The following is a 24,855-nucleotide window of genomic DNA, read 5'->3' as shown; positions in this document are numbered from 1 at the left end:
AAGTCAACAATGCCAAAATTCCAATTTATATTTCTTATTCTAAGATATTGTTTGCAAATAGTTTCTTTTTCTCTTGTGTTCTCTCAAGGAATCTCTAATACAAACAAAGTTTATTTTCTAAGGATTCAAGAACCAAGAAAAGGAAGTTTTCTCACAAATTGTTAAATGATAGTTTTTCTTGCCAATGGTTAAATATTTAGAATACTGGAAAAACACATTTTCCTGAAACAAAATACATTACAGACACTTTCTGGCAACTCTGATATATGGCTTTCTGAGATTTCATATTCAATCCAGCAGGGTCTAAATGTCTCAAATGGTTCAGTGCAGTAATGATTAGATGTCGGGTGCAACAGACAGTTCTAAGATAACCAAGTTGGAGAAAAATTATTAAAACTACATAACAGGATCTGGTTTTTTATTTTTAGGTAAGTTGACTTTAACATAATAGGATTGTTGCAGGTGACAAGGAAACAAAAGTTCTGGTGAATCATGTCAGAGATCTTGGACAGATTTGAGAAAACAGCAGACCTAAAGGTTCATGGGGCTCATTTCATTCATTCTTTTGTGTAGCCAGAATGGGTGGGAGGATAAGACCTCCTTTCTTGCGCAAAAGAGCAATCTCTTCCTTTAAGGCTAAAATCCTTTCTGCCTGGGCTTCGACCAATTCAGCCATCTTCTCTCTTGCCACAATATCTGCTTTCCGAAGGCTCTGGAAGGCATTGCCCTGTTGGGAGAAAACACCTCTCTGCTTTAGGCATCATTTGGAATGTAAAACTATCTGTTAGAAAGGCAGATCTCACAGTCAGTTTAAACAGTCACTGCTCATTACTAAGTTGAACCATAGGAAACCATGACATTCAACAGATTTTTAACCTAAAATATAGCAATTTCACATGGTTCCACCTTTCTGGGTCTTATGCCTCCTAGAGATAGGGTCCAGTAAGACTGAGTCTCCCCATTCTACTCATTACCTGCTCTTATGCTTGTTACTAAGTAGATGCTCAATAAAAATGTGTCTTCTCATCTAATCATCATAGCAACTGTAGCTACAGATTTACAGATAAGGAAACTGAGACTCAGAGAGACAGATTTGCTAACTGGCCCCAGGTTCTGTGTTTTTAAGGGCTTGAAGCAGGGTAGAAACAAGTTGCCTGAAACCAAAAGTCCATGGTTTTTCCATTACCACTATATACCACTGTAACCAAGGGGAAATCCAAATAAACCCTTTTCCTTCCCTCGCTGTTAGATTACTTTAGAAACCACTAATTTTGGAGGTCATGTAGCTGAGCATTACATTATTAGTTTCCTACTAGTTTGACTGCACATAACTCCTCTGACTGAAGCCCACTAATGACTTGAAACAGTTGCCTTTCTCTGTCTCCTGTTCTCCAGCGAAAGAGGCATTTTGCATCTTTATAAGTAACTCTGAGATTGCCTATTCTTGGGATATGAACTGAAAACACTTTTGTCATAAAACTTACTAATAAGTAACCTTTTTCTAGATTTACAGAACCCAGGACATCAGAGGGTCCTCAGATAACATCAAAATGTAGGCCAAGGACTTGCTAACCTTGTTCTTTAATTAAAAATTGAATAATGTTTAACTTGCAGGGAAATAATATGTTTATCCAAAAAAAAAAAATATAGGGAGATGAAGTTTGATTATCATCGCAAGGATGTTTCGGCAGAAAAGAGAGAAAAAAAAAATGGTGAGCCTGGATGCGTGACTCCGTGCAGTCTTCCTGCTCAGTGCCCCTGCTCTTCCTTTCCCCTACAAAAACCCTTTGCACCCCTGACCCTTGAAAAAACTTATTTCCTCCCCACCAACTTTCATCTCCCGAATATCGGCTTTTGAGTAGTGAGCTGTCAGACTCAAGTCCAGTAACACTGTGGCAGACCTTCACAGGAAGGGGCTGCCTAATACCCTTCTGCCTCTTCTCTCTTGCTCACTTTTATTTTAGAGACTGTGAAAGCTAAACACCAATCTCACCTAGTTTTTCTTTCAGCTAAGAGTGGCTAAGTGGATGTAAGCTTTCTTTCTTTCTTTGCTTTTTTTCTTTTCCTGGTGATAACTAGGGATTAAACCCAGGGTCTTACTCCTGCTAGTCAAGCACTCTACCATTAAGTTACATTCTTATCCCTACTTTTTAAAATTTAATTTTGAGACAGGATGTCACTAAGTTGCCCAGGCTGATCCTCCTGCCTTAGCCTCCCAAATAGCAGGAATTCCAGGTCATGTGCCACTGTATCCAGAAAAATCTTTGCTTTCTTATTAAAAGAGACTGGCACATAGATATGGAACAGAGCTTAGAAGCCATCTTGTGACTTTAAAAAAAAAAAAAAAAAAAAAAAAACACTGACAGAATCACTGAGATACTGACCTTGACATCACAGACTCACTAAGCCAAAATACAGTCATCTCCTTCCAGACTTCTTGTCAAATGAGAAGAAAAAAAAAAATGTCTGCCAAGTATTTAAGTCACTCTCAATGAAACTTTTGATTACTTGTGCTAAAAGCATGACTGATATGCCAACTCATGCCCTATCATTCCAGTTGGTAACTTTACCCCCATTTTTCTTACCATATTCAATCAAATTTTGGCTTTTCTTACTTTGATATGTCTTTTGACATTTACTTTTTTCATTACCAAATACCTCCACACTTTATTCCTAGATCATTATTGTAAGAAGCAATGGAGTCAGCTTTGGAGGCAGATACACTTGGGTTTAAAAACTAACTTAACTATGCATTATCTTTGAGAGCTTGAGAAAGTTATTTAACTTCTCTAAGCTTTGAAAAGTAGTGTTTTGAGGATTAAATGAGATATCCAATGTAAAGATGCCTTACATGTAAAGACATATTAAGTAAAAAAAAATATAGATTGGTGATTTTGTTTCCCATTCAACTGATCTCCTGCCTCTGAGCTTTCCTTTTCAATGCATATGGACTTAAAAAAAAAAAACACACCAAGTCAACCAATTTTATTGGCTGCTTAGTCCATGAAGATTTTGTTTAGGCATTAATTTTCTCAAACACTGCCTTGATTCTTCACTCAAAAATTCTTCAGTTTGGATAAAGGGCCCTTGATATCCAAATTCTAGTCTTTCTTCCATATCTAATCTCCAATTATATTATACCTCCAAATCCTTATTCATTCTCCACAGGAAGAAATCTTCCTACGTTGGAACTTATGTTTAGACCAATGATTCTTAAACTCTGGCATGCATCAGAATCACCTATAAAGTTTGTTAATGTGCAGATTGGCAGGCCTCCCTTTCCACTCCTTTCCACAACTCCTGACTCAGTAGCTCTGTGGAATCAGGTTCCTAGAGAGCAAGGCTTGAATTGGGTAAACTTTCATTAAAAAGCATCTACTTCATTCTGTTTAAATACTATGTTAGGCTCAATAAATATTATAGAATAGCAAGTTGAAATCCATACACACAAAAAAAGTAGCAAGCATTTTGCAAAGGAACATGCAAGTTCTCACAATTTAAGATGCCTGCTTTAGATCAAATGAAATAACGATATTGGAAGTGAATGTTTACCATTAAACTCAGGGAGTGTATTGGTATCCTCATTTATTCCTAAGTAACCTCACCTTTCTAGGAGCAAGGCAAACCTTATAGATTAGTGCTTATATAAGTTCATGGCACCCAGGAGACATCCAATAAAATGAGTCCTTCGAGAGCCCCGCTCTAAGGTGGCTAATATGAACTCAGCGTCCTCAGGGATGCAGGGGGCCTGGAAATGGTCCAAGATCAAGGTCTGTTTCAATTCCAGCATGCGACATTCTTGTGAATAGTCACCTTGGCAGAGCTCCCTCAATTCTGAAAAAGGCTATGAAGAGAAGGAACATACCTGCTGGTTCTGTAGTGTATTCAGCCGAGTATCAAGCTTCTTCTTTTCAATGCATAAGTCATTCATCTGATGAAGCTTTTTGGTGTGTTCTTTTGTCTTCATCATTATTTCCCATCGCAGTTGAGCAATCTTTTCCTACCAGGGCAGGAAGAAACAAAATAAATTAAGTGAATAAGAGAAAAAAATGTCCAGATTTGGTCAAAATCATCAGGCAAAAGGAGTGATATGTACATATGAAAATGTAATCAGAACTGGGTGTGATGGCACATGCCTGTAATCCCAGTGGCTCTGGAGGCTGAGGAAGGAGGATCAGGAATTCAAAGCGAGCCTCAGCAACAGCAAGGCACTAAGCAATTCAGTGAGACAAATAAAAGACAAAATAGGGCCAGGGATGTGGCTCAGTGGTTAAGTGCCCCTGAGTTCAATCCCTAGTACCCCCCCACAAAAAAATGTAATCAGAAGCCAATATAAAGATGTAATCTGCAGTAATGGTGGTGAGTCTGTTCTTATTAAACATAAGAAGAATGTAGGAATGCTCAAAGATAAAAGTAAGTAAAACAAGATACAGATAGATATCCCTGTATCATTGAATAATAATATTAGTGTGGATACTGGTACTTACTACAAAAAAGGATGACAATTTAAGCAGAAAAACTCCCATTTAGTGCCCTTTCCCAGTCTATCTCAGGTAGGTGGTTTGAATGGCCACATATCTATGTGTGTAATGGCTCTCTTCTGTTCTTGAGTTGTTTCAAAAAATTATTTTACATTGCACATATTATCTCCAATGTTCCCCTGATAGGGATCAGTTCAATTGACATGAACACCTAAACAACTTGCCTCTTCAAAGTACTGTGATCAACCTCAGATTGTCAAAGATAAGACAGGGTCATTGGACAAGACAGCCCTAGGAACCTTTCCTTCTAGCCTATCTGCTGATAAGAGGAGACTGGAAATTAGACAAGCCATAATGATTTGAGGGCTTATAAAAACTTCATTAAAAGTCCTGTCCTGAATCAAGCTGGAAGTGGGGTACCATCTCATCTCATGGATCAGGGAATGATATGTAGATATTAACATCTTCTAAGACACCATAGCTACACAGTTGATGCCTTTTACAAAACTTATTATTTAGATGTGTTTTCTAATTTCCAAATTAGAACAGCATACCAAAACTATGCAATAATACAATGAGGAGCATCAGAAGATAGCAGTTCCATTTCTAACACCTTCAGGGCATTTACACTTTAAAATAGGCCCCAAAGTAGGCCCTATGATTTTTTTTGTGTGTGTGTGCGTGTGTGTGTGTGTTTTGCTGGGGATTAAACCCAGGGGCTCACACATGAGGTAAGCACTCTACCACTGAGTAGTAGAATACTCAACCTATTTTATTTTACTTCATTTTATTTTGAGACAGGGTCTTGCTAAATTGTTAAGGCTGACCTCAAATTTGTAATACTCCTGCTTCATCCACTCAGGTAGCTGGGATTACAGGCATGTACCACCATGCCTGGCTTGTCCACGGTCTTTTATGCCAGTTTGCATCATATTTATATTCACTTGTACCCTAAAACCATTAGCATAGATACTAGAAGGGAACAGAAGGAGTTAGGGTGGGGCAGAGGCTGTAAATGGTCCCCTGACTGGCAACTCACTCAGAGGACTCCATATCCATTGTGCCATGCCATAGGACATAAATTCCCCCTTCCCCTTGTATGGGTAGGGCTATGAAAGAAAAATATCTTAGGAAGGTAGGCAGACTACTGAGACTCACTGAATGACACTACCAGTCTTCCACATTTCAGAAAGAGGCTTCACATTCTCTCCCATTGGGGACCTCTCTCTCTCTAGGTCATGCATGCCCCCCAAAGCTGCTCTTAGGGTCAGTTGACTATTATATGATATGTCATTGGGGGCATTAGGCCAGAAAGTGCAAAATGACCCAAATACACAGATACATGACCTCAATTTTCACACAGTGGAGGTATATGACCTCCCCCAAATGGGCAGCAGCTGTGTAAGCACAAGGCCCAAAGATGCATGGCTACCTGCCACTCCAAGGTTTTGGTCCACTGCAAATTCTTACCTCCTGCCTGAACAAAAACCGGAAACCTAATAATTTTTGTCACATTTTTGGTCCCTAGCTGATATGCTTGCCCCTCTCCCTGGGGTATATCTCTTTTCTTGCCCTTCCCTTACCTTACAATGAACCTGCTCTAATAAAACATTCCTGTTTGCTGTCCTTCTGTTTCTGTGCTGGGTCACTGCCTTAATCTTAGGCCTTATTCCCAAGGACCAAGGATCGATCACTCCACAGTAGACTCTCAACCTCTGATAACAAAACTCAGTGCTGCAGCTGTCACTTCAAGATAGACAAACCCCTCCAAGTGAGCAGGCCAAAGATCCTGGGAGAAGCAGGACTCACAGACCCATCTCCGGCTGCACAGATACTTCCCAGGAACCACAATTTTTCAGAGCTCCCACTCGCCACCCAGATCCAATGAAAGAAAACTACCTGACCCTTCTCCTCACCTCCCACATCTTCATTTCCTTTGCATTATTCAGCTCTTTTCGAAGTTTTCTGATCTTTAGTTCTTCAAGTGTTGTATTAACAGAAAGAGTCTGAAGGGCTTCTAGATCTATCACACGGCCAAACTTGTCAATCATTAGTTGACGGACGGTTTCTTCCATTTCTAAAAAAAGACAGTCACTGTCTTTAATAATGGTGCCCATTATTATTAAATGGACACCAATAACAATAAAATTCTATGGAACAGTTTTTGCAAGATGATATTTATGTTACCCGTTGATTTTTCCTCTGTTTTTTTCACCTGCTAATTTTCTCACTTAAAATGTCTATTTCTGTATTGTCTTTTCATCTTCAAAATCCTATGTGAAATGGACTCATATTTCCCAAATGGCAAATACATTTCCATCTGCACCTCCTCAGACTATTAACAGGCTCCAATTGGTTTATGACCCTTTTCATTTTTTAAATTATTGATCTCTACAGCATCTAGCATTAGGATGAGAGAAGGCACTTTATGAAGTCCATCATGTCCAAGTAAAAATTAAAATCCTTGCTGTGGTGCCGAAGGCCCTTCACAGTCTTCCCTACCCTGCCCATTGTCTCTCCCTCTTCCTTTCCTGGGCCTCTCCTTATTCACTCCACTCCTAATCTTAGAAAAATAATAGTAAATGAAATAATATGCTTCAAAAAGATACATATAATGTTTTTTATATAAAGTTTTAAGGCAACGTGTTAGTTAGGAATACATATAATTGTACAAAAACTTTTTTTAAAAAAGAAAAGAATGCTAAACATAAAATTGGAAATAGTGGTTATCTCTGGGAATAGGAAGACAGAATGGAATAGAGACAGTGCCCCCGTAGGCAGGAGCCACAATATTGGTAACACTGTTGTCATTAAGTTTGGTGGTGGGTTCACAGGATTCATTTTGTTATAATACTTGATAACTTCTACATATATCCCATATACCAAATATTACAAAAAGTATTTTAAAGGAGAATTCTCTTTATACTATGCATCTCACACACTTACCTCAATTCCAGGAAGACTAAAGACAATGTGAAGAACATTATTGGTAAAGAAACCTATTAAGACCTATCTTTTTTAATTGACAAAAATTATATATCTTTATTGTATGCAAAAAGTTCTTTTGAAATAGGTATACTTTGTGAAATGGCTAAATTGAGCTAATTAACATACTATTTCACATACCCAATTTTTTGTATGTGGTAAGAACATTTTAAACTTATTCTCTCAGCCATTTCTAAGAAGATAATATGTTGGTGTAACTACAGTCACGTTGTTGTGCAACAGCACACCTGAACCTCTTCTTCCTATCCCATTGAATGTTGTATTCAAGTCAATATCTCCCCAACCTCCGAACCCTACTTCACAAACTCTATTGTTTCTACGAGTCTAACTTTTTAACACTATACATATTAGTGAGATCTTTTGGTATTTGTCATTCTGTGCCTGACTTATGTCACTTAATATAATATCCTCCTACTTTATTCGTATTGTCTAAAATGACAGTATTTCCTTCTTTTTTAGGCTGAATAATATTTCCTTGTGTATATACATCACATTTTCTTCATCCATTCATCTGTTGGTGGACACTTAGGCTGATTTTATATCTTGGCTATTATGAAGAGTGTTGTAATAAACATGGGTGTGCATGCATCTCTTGGACATACTGATTTCATTTCCTTTAGATATACACCTAGTGGTGGGATTGATGAACTGAAAATTACCTTTATGATCTTGAAATAGGAGATGGTTCCTTAAAATAATCACAAGTCATTAAAATATAGATCAAATTCACCACTATTAAGATTTCAAACATCTGCAGAGATGGTAAAAAAAAAAAAGCAGGCAACAAACTAAAAAAGATTCAAAGTACATTTAATGGACAAAAATTAAGAATTCCTTAAGATTAATAAAAAATATATATAAAATATAAATGAAAAAATGGGCCAAAGCTATGACAGATGAGTTAGAGAAAGAAAACAAATAAATGGCAAATAACTGTGTATAAAAATGTTCAATTCACTAGCTATTGAGGAAATATGAATAAGAATCACAATGAAATACAATATTCACCAGACTGACAAAAACACTATAGTCTGATAGTGTGAAGGGTTGACAACAATGTGGAGCTGGGCCACTTCTTCTACACTCCCAGGGGAGGATATGTTGGTTCACTATGAGGAGGCAACTTGGCAATACCTAGGAAAGCAGGAAGTGTACGAAACCCTCCATAACCCAGGAATCCCAGTACTAGGGATTCACCTCCTCATGCATGTGCACAGGAGAAGTATATAAGATTTACTGTAACATTATAATAATGAAAAATGAGAAATATCTAAATATCCATCAAGAGGAGACTGAAGAAGAAAATCTTTTTATATGCATACAATGGAATACTAGAGTACTAAAGTGAATAAATTAGCTGTAGTAAGATGAATAACTGGGCTGGGGATGTGGCTCAAGTGGTAGCACGCTTGCCTGGCATGCACACTGCACTGGGTTCGATCCTCAGCACCACATAAAATAAAGATGTTGTATCCACCAAAAACTGAAAAATAAATATTAAAAAAATTCTCTCTCTCTCTCTTCTCTCTCTTTTAAAAAAAGATGAATAACTAAAAAATCAGCTTAATAAAGTGAACCACAAAATAAAAACATCCATTGCAGAAATGTGTAAGGTGGTTCTACGTGCTGTGCGAGAATATATACATACATGTAGGTGCACACCCTGCTTTAACCCTGGAAGGAGCAGCAGATGGCATTAGAAAGAAAAGGAGCTTCCAATACAACATGATGTTTTATTTCTTGGGTAGTGGGTATGTGGATTATGATGCTATTCTATATTTTATCATACACAAAGTAAAACAGTCCTGTGATAAAGGATTTCGTTTCAAATAGGACAGTGATCTTTTCAAAGTATCAGGAGAGCTGGTTGGTGAGGTAGGAAAATGAGAAGGTGAATTTGTCTCCTCTCTCAGTGGTTCTGACTCTATGATCACTATTTTCTAAGTTGGAGACTATTGCTTGATGGTTCCCCTATGGGCCCATAACTAATCCTAGATAATCCTTGGGCTCAGATACTCACTACGGATGGTTTTTACCATCTCTCTCTTTTCTCGGATGAGCCGTTTCCGTCTCTCCCGGCATTCTTTGTTCAGTTTTTGCTGCCTGGAGTTCTCTTCATGGAGCTGTATGATTCGTGCTTGCAGCCGTCCCAAGGACTGGTTAGAGAAGACCAAAGTGCCCGAAAGATCATGGGGTATTTCCCCAGATTGCATGTACTCTATCTGTAAAAAATAAAAATAAATGAAATAGACAAAGGTATAAAGTGGAGAAAGCCCAGGGGGAGAGCTGCCTTCTCTCACCCTGGGTTAGCTCAATGCCCTTGGGCCTCTCTCTCTCTCACCATGAGTGACAGTGACCAGGTAAACAGAAAGTTGGCAAATAGCAAGCCACATTATGCCTCTCTAAGGACAGCACATCTTCCCACACATATGGTGCCTACTGTCTACTGTGTAATGATGGAACTCACACTTCCTGCTTGGTGCTGTAGGCAAACTGCTAGAGAGGGTTTTTTTGACCTTGGGGTTTTTTTGTTTGTTTGTTTCTTTTCTCTCCTAAAATACAGCTTTTTCTTAACCTGAGAAAAGAGGATACAATGAACCTCTTTTCCTCACTGATCTATAGTCCTACAATTTAATATATTACAGTACAACAGTGTAAATGAACAAAGAGAGGGAATAAAGAAAAAATGTTTTCCTTGGGTCTGAGTAGAGATTAAATGAAGATAACTCTTCAGTTCATGTCTGATGTTTCAGGTGGTGTGATAAGCGACATGTGTACAAAATCCAACACTTCAACCTCCAGGCCATTTCATCCTTATATCATTTCTCTAGAGCTGAAATGATTAAACTTTTAAGGGGATAATGAGCCACAAGAAAATCTGTGTGTTTTCTGATGTTTGCTTTAAAAACAGTCTGTTAATAGATAAGAAAAATCTGGTGTCATTCTACAAGTGGAATCTTCAGTCCAAGGACCATAGTTTCCCCCGTTGGTGACCCACAGTTGTTTTCTAGAGAAGCCTGGTATGATGACTCTTCTGCTCATGCAGGGTGGGGCGGCCTCTCAGACACATCACCTGGTGGAGCTTGAGCGGTAACACAACCAGCAGTTCATTCAGCTGCTGCTGCTTCTCTCGCTGATAAGCCTCCAGGGCCTCCTCTGCTGCATTCAGATTCATTGCCACAATTTTTACCTGCAGAAAGTCCCATGTGAGAGATGCTGACAAGACTCAGTGAATGGAAACCTAAGTGGTAAATGAGGGAGGAAGTACAGGGCCAGAAGGGTGTCTTTGGCCAGGCTGTGGTTAAGGGCACCATTCCAGTCTGCATTCCAGGAGTCTATATTATTATCTTCCCACCAAGTTAGAATCCATATTACTTTTTCAATCATACCTGTGATCCCAGAACTGTATACTTTTTGTGAATAAGAGCTTAGAAGACACATCCTTGGCTAACTTTCATTTTCTACATGAAAAGCAGCCCATGGCATGGAATCTTTGTTAAAATGATAAGAATTCTTGTTTGTTCATAATAACCTCAATAAATTAACGGAAAAAGTGCTTTAAATAATTAAACTACTAACTTCAGTATTTCTAAAGCATATGCTTTATCTCTAAGAAGCCTGAAAGTTTTCCAGATCATTTTCTATTTGCAAGAGGAGACCAATCTATCAAAAATATTTCTATTTTTTTTATATTTCTAAATAGGAATCAAGTTGAATGATATTGTATTAAACAAGAACACCTCAGAGGAAAAGGGAACAGAAAAGGCAGAAAGTAATCAGTATTATACCAGAAGTTTAGCTTTGTGATCTCCAACATGAAATGCATGCACCCCAGAGGATCAACAAAATGATCTGTTGTAGTATAAATAGAAAATATCAGTTTCTATTTCGATTTATTTTTATCTTATTCTTGTGAATTAATGCTTTATAACATATAAACTCTACTAAAACAATATTTCCTAAATACAATTTGTAAATACTTACCCATTTATTGTGGGGGTGCTACTTTTTTTTTACATATAGAATTACATAATCAAAAAAGTTTGGAAGCTGAGTGTAGGGGTACATCTAATCCCAGAGGCTCAGGAGGCAGGAAGATCACAAGTTCAAAGGCAGCCTCAGCAAAAGTGAGGTGCTAAGCAACTCAGTGAGAGTCTGTCTATAAATAAAATACAAAATAGAGCTGGGGATGTGGCTCAGTGATAAAGTGCCCCAAAATTTAATCCCTGGTACCAATAAAGAAAAAAATAATTGGAGACCAATGATTAAGGTAAAGTCCAATTATTAAAAAAAAAACACCCCCAACACAACTTCCTTAAGAAGAAAAAAAACCTGTTCATAACATTTGAAATGTTTCTCTCTGAGAATTCTTAACAATGCCACTGCTATGAAGTTGTAATATCATAGTTGGGAGAGAACAAATAAAAAGGCAGATCACCATACTTTTTTGGACAATGTATCATATTCCTTTTTGAGATTATCAACAGTTTTCTTTTCTTCAACTAAGGCCTCCTCAATGTCCAGCCTTTTTTCTCGAAGTTGAATGGCAAGTTCAAAAAGACCCTTATCACAATCTGAAAAGAAAGATAAAATAAAAAAGTAGCCCCATTTGTCAGGGAATGCAGTAGTACTAGAAATGTGAACTTTGGGACTTCGTAATTAAAATCTGTGTGTAGATCCATGGTAACACATTTCCCCTACACTTATGGTTCCATTGTCCCAGGAAAAAATGACCAATAGTATTAATAATTAAGACAGTAATAACGACACTAACACTGATATTCTGAACAGCACTCTGAACCAGACTTTATGCTCGGCCCTTTATGCACATTGTCTCACTCCAGGCTGGACCCTGCAAGGCAGGAACTATTTCCTTATCCTGTACATGAAGACCCTAAGTCTCAGCTGATATAACTACAATGTGACTAAATGGGTTTCAAGTGCATTATCTCTGTACTACTTCCACCATCGCACCAAGGGCCACATGGATCCACCAAGTAATAGATCAGGAATGTAAAAAATAATAATAAATGGTATTTGGAAACCACGGTTCTGGCCCTAGCTCCACCACTACGCTGGCCGTATGATATTGTCCAAGCTTTAATCCTGCCGGAAAATGATTGCCTTTCTGTGCCCTCCTCTATTATAAATATGATCTTAATAAGACTCTGGTTTTCAAAAGTGAAACAAGATTTATAGTTTGTTTGAAATTAAACTTTTGAAATTTTATTAAAACTTTATTTTAAATATCTAGAAAGTCAAATTATAAACCAAAGAAAATTATTTACTCTGCAGAGCCATTCATCTTGACTATAAGAAGGTTGATCTAGCTGTCCCAAATTTGTTTCACCATGGAAACAGTAAATATAAATGGCCAACCATTTCCAGGAAGCCAATACCAAGTACCCTTCCATAGAGGCCCCCATGGCCCCTCTCCCAGCCAGGCTTCCTTGGTAGAAGGGCCAGTGCAGACAGATGAAGGGAAGGCAGGTAGGGTGTTAGTCATGTTTTCTTAACTCTGCTTCTATATTGCTTTCCCTCCTCCCTGCCTTTCCTCTTGGCCTGCTCCTGTCCTTCCCTGAGGTTTCTGGTGGTGAAAAGCTTGAGTCTTTGCAAAGCTAATGACTTGCCTCTGTGAGAAGCTTACTGGAGATTGGACCTCAACACAAACTCCATGGATGGCCTCTCAGGCCCTCTGCTGGCTTCCCCAGAGATAGGGGCCAACCCCTGCCCACTGGTGGCCTTCCCAACAGAGCAAACTTGAGCTTCCTGGGGCAGCCCTTCCTAGGCCCCTGGTTTATCAGGAACAAAGTTCAGGGCTCCCCTTTGGATGCTCGCCACAGCCTTCTTCTTTCAATCTTGGCTCCTACTTGGGTACTCTAGGACCCAAGAGTGGCTGCGGCCTCCTTGGGAACATGGCCAAGCCAGGGTTCAGGCCCCCAGGACAGTTGGGAAAAGTTGTTCTAAACACTTTTAGGGTCACCCATCACCATGTTTAGCTGCTGCCTTCCTGGCTGGCTAGGTGGAAGTGTGTCCTATTGAGGCGAATTCAACTGTGTGGCAGGGATGGTGGCTGATATTGACTGTTTAGACTGCTGCTTAAAATTGGAGGGGATCTTAGCATGGTGGTGCACACCTGTAATCCCAGCAACTTGGGCAACTAGGGCAGGAGAATCACAAGTCCAAGGCCAGCTTCAACAATTTAGTGAGATCCATAGTAACTTAGCAAGACCCAAGTTAACACATCAATAATAATAACTTTTTTCAAAAAGGACTAGAGATGTAGCTCAGCTCAGTGATAAAGTGCCCAGGGGGTTCAGTCCCCAGTCCCCCCTACCCCCCGCCAAAAAAGTGCCAGATGCATTGATGCAAGTCTGTAATCCCAATTTTTTAGAGGCTGAAGCATGAAGATCCCAAGTTTGTGAACAGCCTCAGCAACTTAGTGTCAAAATACAAAATAAAAAAGGCTGGGGATGTAGCTCAGTGTTAAAGCACCCCTGGATTCAATTCCCAGTACAAAAAAAAAAAAGGCAGGGATGATCCAGGGTCTGTAGTGTTAGCCAAGCCCTCAGGCCATGAATCTTGGGCACAGCCTCCCTACACGCTGCCTATCTCCTTAAACACAGAAGTCCCTGTTACAGACTGGCTGCCCTGGGAAGCCTGTGGGAGAGGGTGACCCATTCACATGCAGCCTGCTGGGGCTTCCTCCTAAATCCTGCTTCCATGTTCACTCTGCTACTTTTGTAATGAGACTGTTAAATAAAATATCACCACACTTTAGAAACAAACAAACAAAAAACTATTCTTACAAAACAGATTTGAAATAGAAAAATTTGAATGGATTTTTCCCAAAAAAGGAAAATATTGTAAAAAAAATCTATAGAAATTACTATCGAGTGTTTCTCTAGAAAACCAAATTTATTACATAATTCGTAGTAACTGATTCTATAACCATCAGTTTCAGATTATTTAATTTGCCATTTATAAAAGGCTGCCTAAAGGAACAGATAATAAATTATTCAGAGAGCCCCCCCAAAGTTTCATTAGATTCTACTTCATACATTTTAAACCACCCTTTCCTTAAATTTTATTAACAGAATTGAGAAATTAAAAAATAGTGATCTTCTCAGTCCTGTCCATCCATGTTCACACTTCAGAGAACACATGGTTTTATCTGACTTACTTGTTGGGCAGATAGAATCATCAAAAACCTCATCTTCGGATCCAGACTCCTCCTCGTCGCTCTCCAAGCTGGATTCATCTTCACTTGATTCTTCACTCTCCTCATCTTCATCTGAGGGAAGAGGAGGACTTGGTTAGCAGAGAAGTTCCTATGATAAACAAAATTCTAGATTTTCAAAATATTTTTCAATGAGTCAGTCACTGAAAAAGTAATGAAGACACAGAGTAGGAAATGACTCAATGTTTTTAGAAGAGTTAAAATGGTTAAGGACACAGAGATCACAAACTCAAATGCTTGCAGAAGGTTATAGTTATTATTAACACATAAATACAGACGGTGTCGGGGCCCACTTGCTAAGCTGCTTGTGTGGTAACCACCTAACATACACACACTTGGTAAAACAGGCCTACAATTCCTACTAAATCACAAAAAGCTCTAAAAACAGAAGAAACTTTCGTACTTACCTGAACTGAAGTAAACATCAGCTTTCATTGAATCTTAGTGTCAGGCCGGCAGCTTTCGCTTCCCTTTCCCTTCCCCTTACCCCTCCCCATCCCATAGCAGGGACTTTTCACCTGGCTGAAGAGATCTGGCCCCTAAACTCCACTTGGTCAACCTGCTAATGGTAGTAACAATTTAGTTGGCCTAGGCCCTCCTACCTCTAGCAACTCCCCTGGCCCTCACCCTTTTTCAGAAGGTGAACCTTGCCCAGGAGCACCCCCCCCCCAATAAAATTCCTTTTGGTGCCTTATTCTTGTTCTGCAGTTCCTGGCCTTGTGGCCCTTTTTCTGCTTTACACTTAGTGTGAATATTCATGTTTTGTTGCAGAGGTATTAAGCATTTGACTCTAGAACCAGATCCTACTGAGATTGTTTTGTTCGTAGACTCTTTCTCTTTTCACCAAACTTGAGTCAGGCTTCTCTGAGTCCTCTTTCTAAAACTAACCTTAGTTTCTAACCTTAACCCATTTAGTTTAGTGGTAGGAAGAATTCTGCTGAGTCTGTTTAGCAAACCTCCTGAACCCTTGATATCTGATCAAATTCCTCATGCTCACACCCTTGATATCATGTCACTCTGGCCTGCCTTCAGCAAAAATTCTGTTAGGACAGTTGAGCAAAGAATGATGCTACTTATTTTCTACTCCTCTGTTACAAATCTCTACTGTCCTCGTGGTATTCAAAGTGGAGCTTGGTCTCTCTTTCCTACAAAACCCCATTGTAGTAGTCCCCCCAAGTCAAGTCTGCCTTTTTGTTCTTTAACTAGTATCATGAATAATTTTTCATTATAATATCATGTATATTATCTTTATAAAATATTAAAATGTCTGAATACTAAAACACATCCACCCCCAAGGGTTTTAGACAAAGAGTTTTAGACCTCTTTGCTCCACCTTGCCCCATTTTCTTTTAAAACACCTTGGGTACATCTATGAACTATACATCACTAACTTTGAATTCCTGTTTTATGGAACTTCAAATTAAAAATAAGAGAAGGACCTCACATGTTCTCAATTCTTAAAGATGTAGTATTACTCTTAAAATCATTTAAAGTAATCTGTGCAACTATATAAAATGAACCAGAAAAGTTTAAAATTTCTTAGAATTCTTTACATAGATATCTGCTTCCTGAAGAGGAAGCAGACCCACTTTTCCTTATTTTCCCTCCAAAATATAGCTAAATATTATGTGTAAAACAAAATGAGAAGACTCTGAAATGTGGGCAAAAGAAAGCAAACTGGTAATGTACCTCAAAACCTGAAAAACAATGCTGTGGAGAGTTCCTTGGGTCTTATTTTTGCCTCATATATTTCAGACTTGGAGATGAATAAGTTGGCCCTCAACAGGTTCAGATAAATAAAGATTCAACAAAAACTTATTATCTCTAGCCAAACAATCAGGAAAGGGATAACCTAGTAAAATAATAAAAAATTTTACATATTATCTATTTACTTAAACCAAATACTACAGAAAATCTATGGTCTCCACTCCACCCACATCAGCAAAGGCCAAGTGAGGAATCTATATCCACTCTCACAGGGCTATAATAAGGCACCCCAACACTCCAACCAGGATGATGTCAGGGAACGTCAAGTAGGGAACCAGGACATATATCCCTGCTGGCTAGTAACCAGCTTTCCCACTACCATCAAGATGTCTGTAAAAACCACATGGGAGCTGGACACAGGGGTGCATGCCTATAATCCCAGCAGCTCTGGAGGCTGAGGCAGGAGGATCATGAGTTTAAAGCCAGCCTCAGCAAAATCGAAGCGCTAAGCAGCTCAGTGAGACCCTGTCTCTAAATAAAATACAAAATAGGGCTGGGGATGTGACTCAGGGGTCAAGTGCTCCTGAGTCAATCCCTGGTATCCCCTCCACCAAAACAAACAAACGAACAAACAAACACATGGGTCTCTTGGATTTCTACAACCTATAGCAGTGGCAAGTGTTCTTCTCGCCTCGGGGTATTTTCAGGAGATCCCTAGAAGAGAGGACTTTCACCATTGCCCAGACATACCAAGGCCATCCACAGCATGTTGTCAGCAGAGACTACATGTGCAGCTAGAATTCATGCATGTCAGCAAAAAGGTCCCCTTCCATTAGGTGACAATGAAGGCTGAATGGGAATGTGTACTTCTTACCCCTTCCTTGTCAGAGCATTGTTGGAGAACCAAGTAAAACAAAGATTTAAATAAGATACAGTCTCATAATATGATACTAGATTTCAGTTGACAGTCACTCATCATAACAAAAATCAGGAAAAAAATATTTGTGCACCACATGTCAGACATAGGACTAGCACCTAAAAGATACAAAGAACTGGGCTGGGGATATAGCTCAGTTTGTAGAGTGCTTGCTTTGCATGCACAGGCCCTGGGTTCAATCCCTAGCACCACAAACAAACAAAAAAGATACAAAGAACTCTTAAAAAACTCAAAATTGTAGGGGCTGGAGTAGTGGCTCAGTGGTAGAGCACTTGCCTGGCATATATGAGGCACTGGGTTTGATTCTTAGCACCGTATATAAATAAATAAAATAAAAGTCCATTGACAACTAAGAAATATTTTTAAAAACCTCAATTGTAAAAAAGCAAATAATTCTATTCAAACATGGACAAAGGACATGAAGATACATTGCACCAAGGATACACAGATAGAAGGTAAACATATGAAAAGATGTTCTTGTTACATTAACTACCCTATGTTAGCTCATAACACACACACACACACACACACACAGGATTAACTCCACATGCCCCAAAGTTTTGTATCCCCTCCTCTTTAACCCTCCACAGTGCCTCTACATAGTGACATCTAATAAAAACCTTAGTTACTTCTCTATTTCATGTTAAGGAGAGAAAATGGAATAATATGTGACAAAGGAATACAAACCAGCATCTCCTTCAACCTCCTTTTTCTTTACACGCTTAATTTTCTTCTTTAGGACCTTCATGAGGAAGTTTGCAAACTTATTGTTTTCTCCAAGGGCTATCTGGAAACCAGAATAGAGTGACTTTTCTTGTTCTTGGAGCTTGTTGATTTCATTTTTTCTCTCTTCCATCTCTTTAAGAAGCTCATTTATTTTCCACTAAATGAACAAAAGGAAGAGAAAATGATAAATGAAATGTTTCTAATAAACCAAGTTTAGAAGGCAATGTGCTTCATAGAGTTTCGCTTTCTGATATTTGCAGAGCCATCCATTTATTTGGTTAAAATTTTATAACTTCTTTTGTAAAAATAATTTGCATTAAGAAACAGGAAGATCCGTTTTCTAATGTTTAGCTTTCTCAAAAAAATTTCTAAATTAAGTAAATTGGAATTTGTACTGATATCTTGATGTCAGTTAATGTTTTTGCAAGTCTCAAAAATAAAGACTTTTCTGTAATGACATATGATAATTAAAACAAGACACATTTGTGAAACTGATATTCCTCAAAACTGATCTCACTATTCAGTATATAATATCCATTTAATAACTGTATAATTTACTTCTTTGAATTGAACATATCAGAAATAAACTGTTTCCTATGGCATTCAATTTTACACCACACTGAAATTAGTTACCATACTTAAGAAATTCACCAAGTTCTTTTCCACTTATGTTCATAAGGATTCCATAATCGAAAACCAATTTCCTTTTAGTAGCTGGTTAAAAAAATACAGACATTTAAAATCCATATATGAACTAAAAGAAAAGACTCATTTTAAAAAAATTCATTCTCCTATCTTATAAAATATTGGATCAAATTCACTAAAAATACTGAATTATTTCTCACCCAAAATAATAAAGACAGGAAAAAAGGAGGAGGGGGGAGAAGACAAAAAAGAGATGAGGGCTAGAACAAGAAGGGAAATTTAAGAAGAAAATGAAAGGAAAAAAAGGAACCAAGCTTCCTCCATAACTAACAGAGCAGCCAGCCAGGGTTCTTGCTGCTCTCACCTGCATATCCTGTTCCTCTTTGTCACATGCATTAACTCGTTCTTGAAGTATGTTCTCTTGTTTTTCAAAATTCTTGAGAAGAAGAATTTCTTGAAATAATGTGACATGGTGTAGGTCAGATAATTTCATCTGAGTGTCTAATTTCAGTTTCTGATGTCTCAGGAGACGAAGTTCTGCATCAAAAGTGACAATCAGTTCTTTGATCTGAGATAGAAAAAGATGTGAAGATATATTAGAAATTAAAAGCTATGAGGAGATGTATTTTTTACACTGTTGAGTAGCTCTGATTTATCTAAAAGTATTTTTTTCATTAGGCTCCTTTCATATGTATGGGCATATAAATTAGTTCATTAATGGCATTAAATTTGCATATATTTGCATAAAGCTATTTCTTCACATTGATTAAGCTGTGGATCAACAATCCCCTTCTTGCTACACTGTGTGGAAAATGAGCTCTTTATAAGGTATCTATATTTCTCTCCTCTTCGTTCCCCTACAACATCACTGAACTGCATTTCTTATAGGAAACATAAATATTTCCCCAACTTCCTATTTTGAAAAACTTTTACTCTACATACAATGGTAAATATTTTTAAATAGGTACTAGAATTACAGAGCCATAATAAACAATTTATTCTTCTTATTTTACAAATGAGACCAAAGGTGACTTTCCTGAGATCAAAGTTACTATATTTCAGACACGGGAGAAGAACTCAAGTATCCCAAGTCCTGATATGGACCTTATTCCATTGTGGTCCAGGTGACTGTAAGTTCTCAGTCTTGCTCTGATTTTGGCATAGCTTTCTTCCCCTCATCCCAAAGTACATTAAGAGATCAAGAGAAAGCCCCAGGGTTGATTCTCCTGAGGAAACCAGTAAAACAGGAAGAGGCAAAGCATTCTGTTTTTCATTAGGTTGCACATATACATGATAGGGAGCCTCAACTGACAAACACCTGTCATATATGAGGTCCCAGACTAGGGGCTGAGGAAGAGGAAGAGATCTCTGGATTTGGAGCAGAGAAATTACTAGAGAATTTTAGAGAGCTAAAAGAAGCAAACAAACAAAAGCCCAAGAAGAAGAAAAAGAAAAGCTTTTCCATAAGTACGGTTACAGATTGTGTGTTTGGGCTCCTCTTTAACACTTGTTCAACAAACACAAATCTTTACTACATTTCTTTGGAGACAGGACTACATTTTCTTCATTGCAAGGCCATTCTGAAACTAAACTACACAGGTCTCCAAGTTTCCAAGTTTGTAAAGGAGATATATGTATGTATGTGTGTGTGTGTGTGTGTGTGTGTGTGTGTATATATATATATTTTTTTTTCCCCTCTCCAATCCAAGTGCCTGAAAGTTTTGTAAGGATACAGAAGGTGTCTTTCTTGAATATTGTATCCCTACACTTTGCTAGAACTGTCTCTGCACAGAGAATGTCCAATAAATACTCCTTACATTAATAATTTAGCTATAATAGAACCCAAACTTATGACTGAATATCACTCTATATCTGTCATTGTCCTAGACAATGTAGGGGAATTGGAAGTACATGTGGCCCTTCCCTCATGAATTGTATGAACTATAACTATGTATGAACTATAACACACATGGAACAGTAAGAAAAACCAGTGTGAAACATAAAGCACACTTAGAGTTTAGAAATAAGGAAAGAGCACATTTGTGGGCAGAAGCTGACAAGAAGGTTTGGAACTAAGTTGTGCTTTGAATTATGGTTCAACTCTAGAAGGAAGTCATTGTATGTAGAAGAAAATAACAAAGGGGAAAGCATACATATAAAGATGGAGGTAAAGAGAGAATGTGGGAGGTAGAGACATCAAGAAACAGGGTGGATAAAGCAGAGATTATGGGAGAAGAATAACATTGGGAAGCTACAGGTGTACCAGGAAAGGGTGAAGTTGAAAAGACAATAAGGAATAGGGCTCTTTCTATATAGCTGGGAGCAGGGAGCTAGTTATCTAAGAAAGCTTCCTTTCCTTTCATATTTAGAACATATCCTACACATCTGGCCCCAGACTGGTCCTGATTTTCCTAGAAAAAACAATATTTGCCATTATAGCTTCAGAACAATTTTGAATCGAATCATCACCATAAACACTCCCACCTGCTGGAGCAAATCACTTGTTAGAGAAAGAGGATGTGTGAAAAGCACAGGTGCCCCATTTCTCAGAAGATTTTTAATTATGTTCAATCTATCATTTGAGAGCTGCTCTCTATGTCCAGTACTTTACCAATACTTCACTTAGATTGCAACTAACTGAAACATGGTGGGTTTGTCCTTCATTCTAATTCAGTTTTCCAAAAAGAAAATAAATAAATAAAATTACACAGCACAAAAGTTCTGGGCAGCACACAAAGATTTGTGAAGGGCCAGGGATAGGGAGGGAGCCAAAGCCATTAGAGAAAGGTGAGCTGGGCCAAGATAGAGAAAGTTTAATGTAGAGAAATTTAAAATAGATAAATAGTACACTAAATCTAATTCTTCAAATGCTCTCCTTTATTTGAGCTCTAAATAGGGACAGTTTCAACCCATACCCTGTTGGTCAAGTACTCTTGCATGTACAAGTGTTTGATCTCGTCCCTCTTCATGATCTCCAACTCCACCTCAGTTGGCTCTGCTTTTTCAAACTCAACCGGCTTTGGAAGATCCAGGCTGAAGGTCGATGCCCTGGATGACCTAGACAACGAGTCTCGTGTCGTCACATCTCCATCCTTTCCAGAAGAGAGTTTGAGGAACCCTCTGCCTGAGCCAATAGACCCATGTTCTACATGGCTGAGCTTTTTCTCCTGAATTTTCATGTGCCGTCGCTTAAACTTTTTGAGAGTTTCCTCATCGTAGTGAAATCTCTTTTCTGGAACTTCTTCTGGGTATATCTGAGGGACTTGGGGAATAGGAATGTGTTTGGATATGTCGAGGGTCGATTGAATGTTCTTCAGTTCTTGTACCAGGCACTGTATTTCCTCTATAACAGCTACCTTAAGGTCTCGAAGAGAGAGGATACACTTGTTCATGTGCATTTTTTTCCCATGGACCTGAAAAAAATAGAAAAAAAGAAAGGAAAAGAACAACCTTCTCACAAATGACAATTTGAAACAGCATTTGCTCTTATCCTTTGACTAGTAGGCCTAGTAGAAATTTAAGATAAAAATGTATCTGAGCATCTCTGTTCAGCACTAAATTACTCTTTTCTCTTGTTTTTAGGCTTTTCCTATTTAGCCCCTGTAAGATGGGAAGACAGTTTGAATGTGACCTGCGGTGGCCCTGTTTTCTTTTAGTTGGTTTGTAGGGCTGGGTTCCCCTGTCCTCCTTCACCTCTCCATGAAAGTCCTTCCTGAATCCTGTGCTCATCTGGGGATACCTGAGCAGGGAAGGTAAAAACCAATTAATCCATTATAAAAATTCAGGTTGAATGACTGATAAAATGGGCACCTGCGCCTTTCCCTGCTTTGGATCTTGAATCACTTTAGCTTAGACTTACCTCAGTGGCCCACTTAGAGACCAGCAAAAGTTTACCTGTTTCATTCTGTATTTTGGCCACATGGTACTGTTACTTATTTCTCATGTAAGCAAAGTCATGATCCTGAATTTCAGTAGTATCACATCACAACAAGGGAACTTCTCTACCTTGGTTCCTTCTCCATTTATCTAAGCCAAAGTGTGCCTCTGCCTTCAGCAAAGGGTCTGTACACATCCATTGTTCCCTCCCTCACTACCAGTTCTCTCTCTGGTTTGAGTTTCCTAAATACTCTTATCACAGCCTAAGGGCAGATACAATCCTTCCTCCTGTATACAATTAAGCTCCTACTAGATTAAGAGTTATTTTGCAAAAAAATAAAATAAAATACAATTAAAAAGATCAAAAAGGCACTTCTTCATGCATTTCAAAATTTATCTATACATTTACTATGAAGCAAAAATACTGTAACAAGATAGAGGAGATGTTTTACATAATTGATAATAAGCCTTTAAAGCATTAAGCTAGCACTTAGGTGAATGGGGAACCACCTTTAAAGTACCTGAAGGATTGAGGATTACATATATAAGAAAAAAACCCAAACCACTCTAGTGGCTACATAGCCCACTTCTTTGAGAAACATTCCTTACATACCAACTCTTTCTTTCTAGTTTTACAAATGACACATGAGCCTAAACACTGGCCAGTGGAAAAGAGGATAATATAGTATTTTTTAAATTCTTAATACTTTTCAGTGATTTTGAATTTGACCATAACAATGATTACCATTTATTGATTTTGACCATTACATTAACCTTATGAGGTGAACATGCCTTATTGTATTAATTGGCATTAATATCTTTTCACAGATAAGATAATTGAAGGTTAGGAAACATGAATATTGGCAAAGTTCACGTGGCTAGTGCCAGAGATGGAAAGAGAAGTTTTCTGACTTGTAGAATAGAATAATATGTTCTATAATATTTTACACTACCATTTACCAAAGTAGATTTCCATGTAATGCATTTAAATTCATTCAAAACACTACATCTGTCCATCTCCTCTAGCAAGACTATGAAATTTCAAGTTGCATGGGCTGAGGGTGCATGCAGCTCAATAGTGGAGTGTTTCTGTAGCATGCATGAAGCCCTGGGTTTGATCCCCAGCACCAGGAAGGAAGGAAGAGAGAGGAATGGAAGGTGAGAGGAAAGAAGGGAAAAAAGGGGTGGGGAAGAAGAAGAGAGGAAGGGAAGGAGAGAAGGAAATTTCAGGCTGAATGACTGATGAATTATGGTCACATGAAATCTGTAATTTGAGATACACATGTATAGGCAGTTAGCTAGTTAGCAACTCTAAACAGATGGATACTTCATTCCCATTTGTCAGACAATTATAAAATATTCAAAGATACTGTTTATGTGATATGACTATCAATATTCTCTCTGATGTGATGCTTTGATCTGTGAAAACTACACAATCACATCAGGTCGCCAAGTATCAATTTCTCCTATAATTGATAGCTTGGACACTTTCTAAACCTCTAAATGTGAAAAGTCACTTATCAGTTTGAATAGTGAGTGGGGAATAAATACTTCAGGAAGAGGAAATTTTAGTAAGAAAAACAAGGATCAGAAATGCTGCTGTGACAAAATGCCTGATAAAAACAACTTAAAGGATAAATATTTATTTATTTATTTATTTATTTATTTATTTTAAAGAGAGAGAGAGAGAGAGAACTTTTTAATATTTATTTTTCAGTTTTCAATGGACACAACATCTTTATTTTATTTTATGTGGTGCTGAGGATCGAACCCATGCATGCCAGGCGAGCGCGTTACCGCTTGAGCCACATCCCCAGCCCCAAATATTTATTTTTGCTTACAGTTTTAGAGGTTTCAGTACAAGGTCAGCTGGTTGGCTGGCTCCATTGTTTCTAAGCCTATGATGAGGTAAATCATCATGACAGGGAGCATGTTGAGAAAGTGTTGTGACTCCATTTTTGAAAACAGCTTCTAAAATTGAAGGCATTCCCTCTAAAATCTGGAACAAGACAGGGATGCCCTCTCTCACCACTTCTGTTCAACATAGTTCTCGAAACACTGGCCAGAGCAATTAGACAGACGAAAGAAATTAAAGACATAAAAATGGGAAAAGAAGAACTTAAATTATCACTATTTGCAGTTGACATGATTCTATACCTAGCAGACCCAAAAGGGTCTACAAAGAAACTATTAGAGTTAATAAATGAATTCAGCAAAGTGGCAGGATATAAAATCAA

At 38.2% G+C, this 24,855-nt stretch overlaps 1 protein-coding gene across 1 annotated transcript in view; it reads right to left on the bottom strand.

Annotated features, from left to right (window-relative positions):
* Positions 1-401: 401 nt before the first annotated feature.
* Positions 402-24,855, bottom strand: part of Cfap44 (cilia and flagella associated protein 44) — a 108,701-nt gene continuing 84,247 nt past the window's right edge. The window contains exons 26-35 of the mRNA XM_048803298.1: positions 21,658-22,155; positions 19,107-19,310; positions 18,059-18,254; positions 14,671-14,781; positions 11,931-12,061; positions 10,561-10,677; positions 9,508-9,709; positions 6,398-6,558; positions 3,866-4,000; positions 402-727 (exon numbers count right to left, since the gene is read on the bottom strand). Of these exons, the coding sequence (XP_048659255.1) occupies positions 554-727; positions 3,866-4,000; positions 6,398-6,558; positions 9,508-9,709; positions 10,561-10,677; positions 11,931-12,061; positions 14,671-14,781; positions 18,059-18,254; positions 19,107-19,310; positions 21,658-22,155 (1,929 nt within the window). The 3' untranslated portion in view covers positions 402-553. The remainder of the gene's footprint in view (positions 728-3,865; positions 4,001-6,397; positions 6,559-9,507; positions 9,710-10,560; positions 10,678-11,930; positions 12,062-14,670; positions 14,782-18,058; positions 18,255-19,106; positions 19,311-21,657; positions 22,156-24,855) is intronic.

The sequence above is a fragment of the Marmota marmota genome, unplaced genomic scaffold, assembly GCF_001458135.2.
Source record: "Marmota marmota marmota unplaced genomic scaffold, marMar, whole genome shotgun sequence".
NCBI classification, from domain to species: domain Eukaryota; kingdom Metazoa; phylum Chordata; class Mammalia; order Rodentia; family Sciuridae; genus Marmota; species Marmota marmota.
Note: the sequence above shows the minus strand (reverse complement) of the source record. Positions and strands in the feature narration are given on the sequence as shown.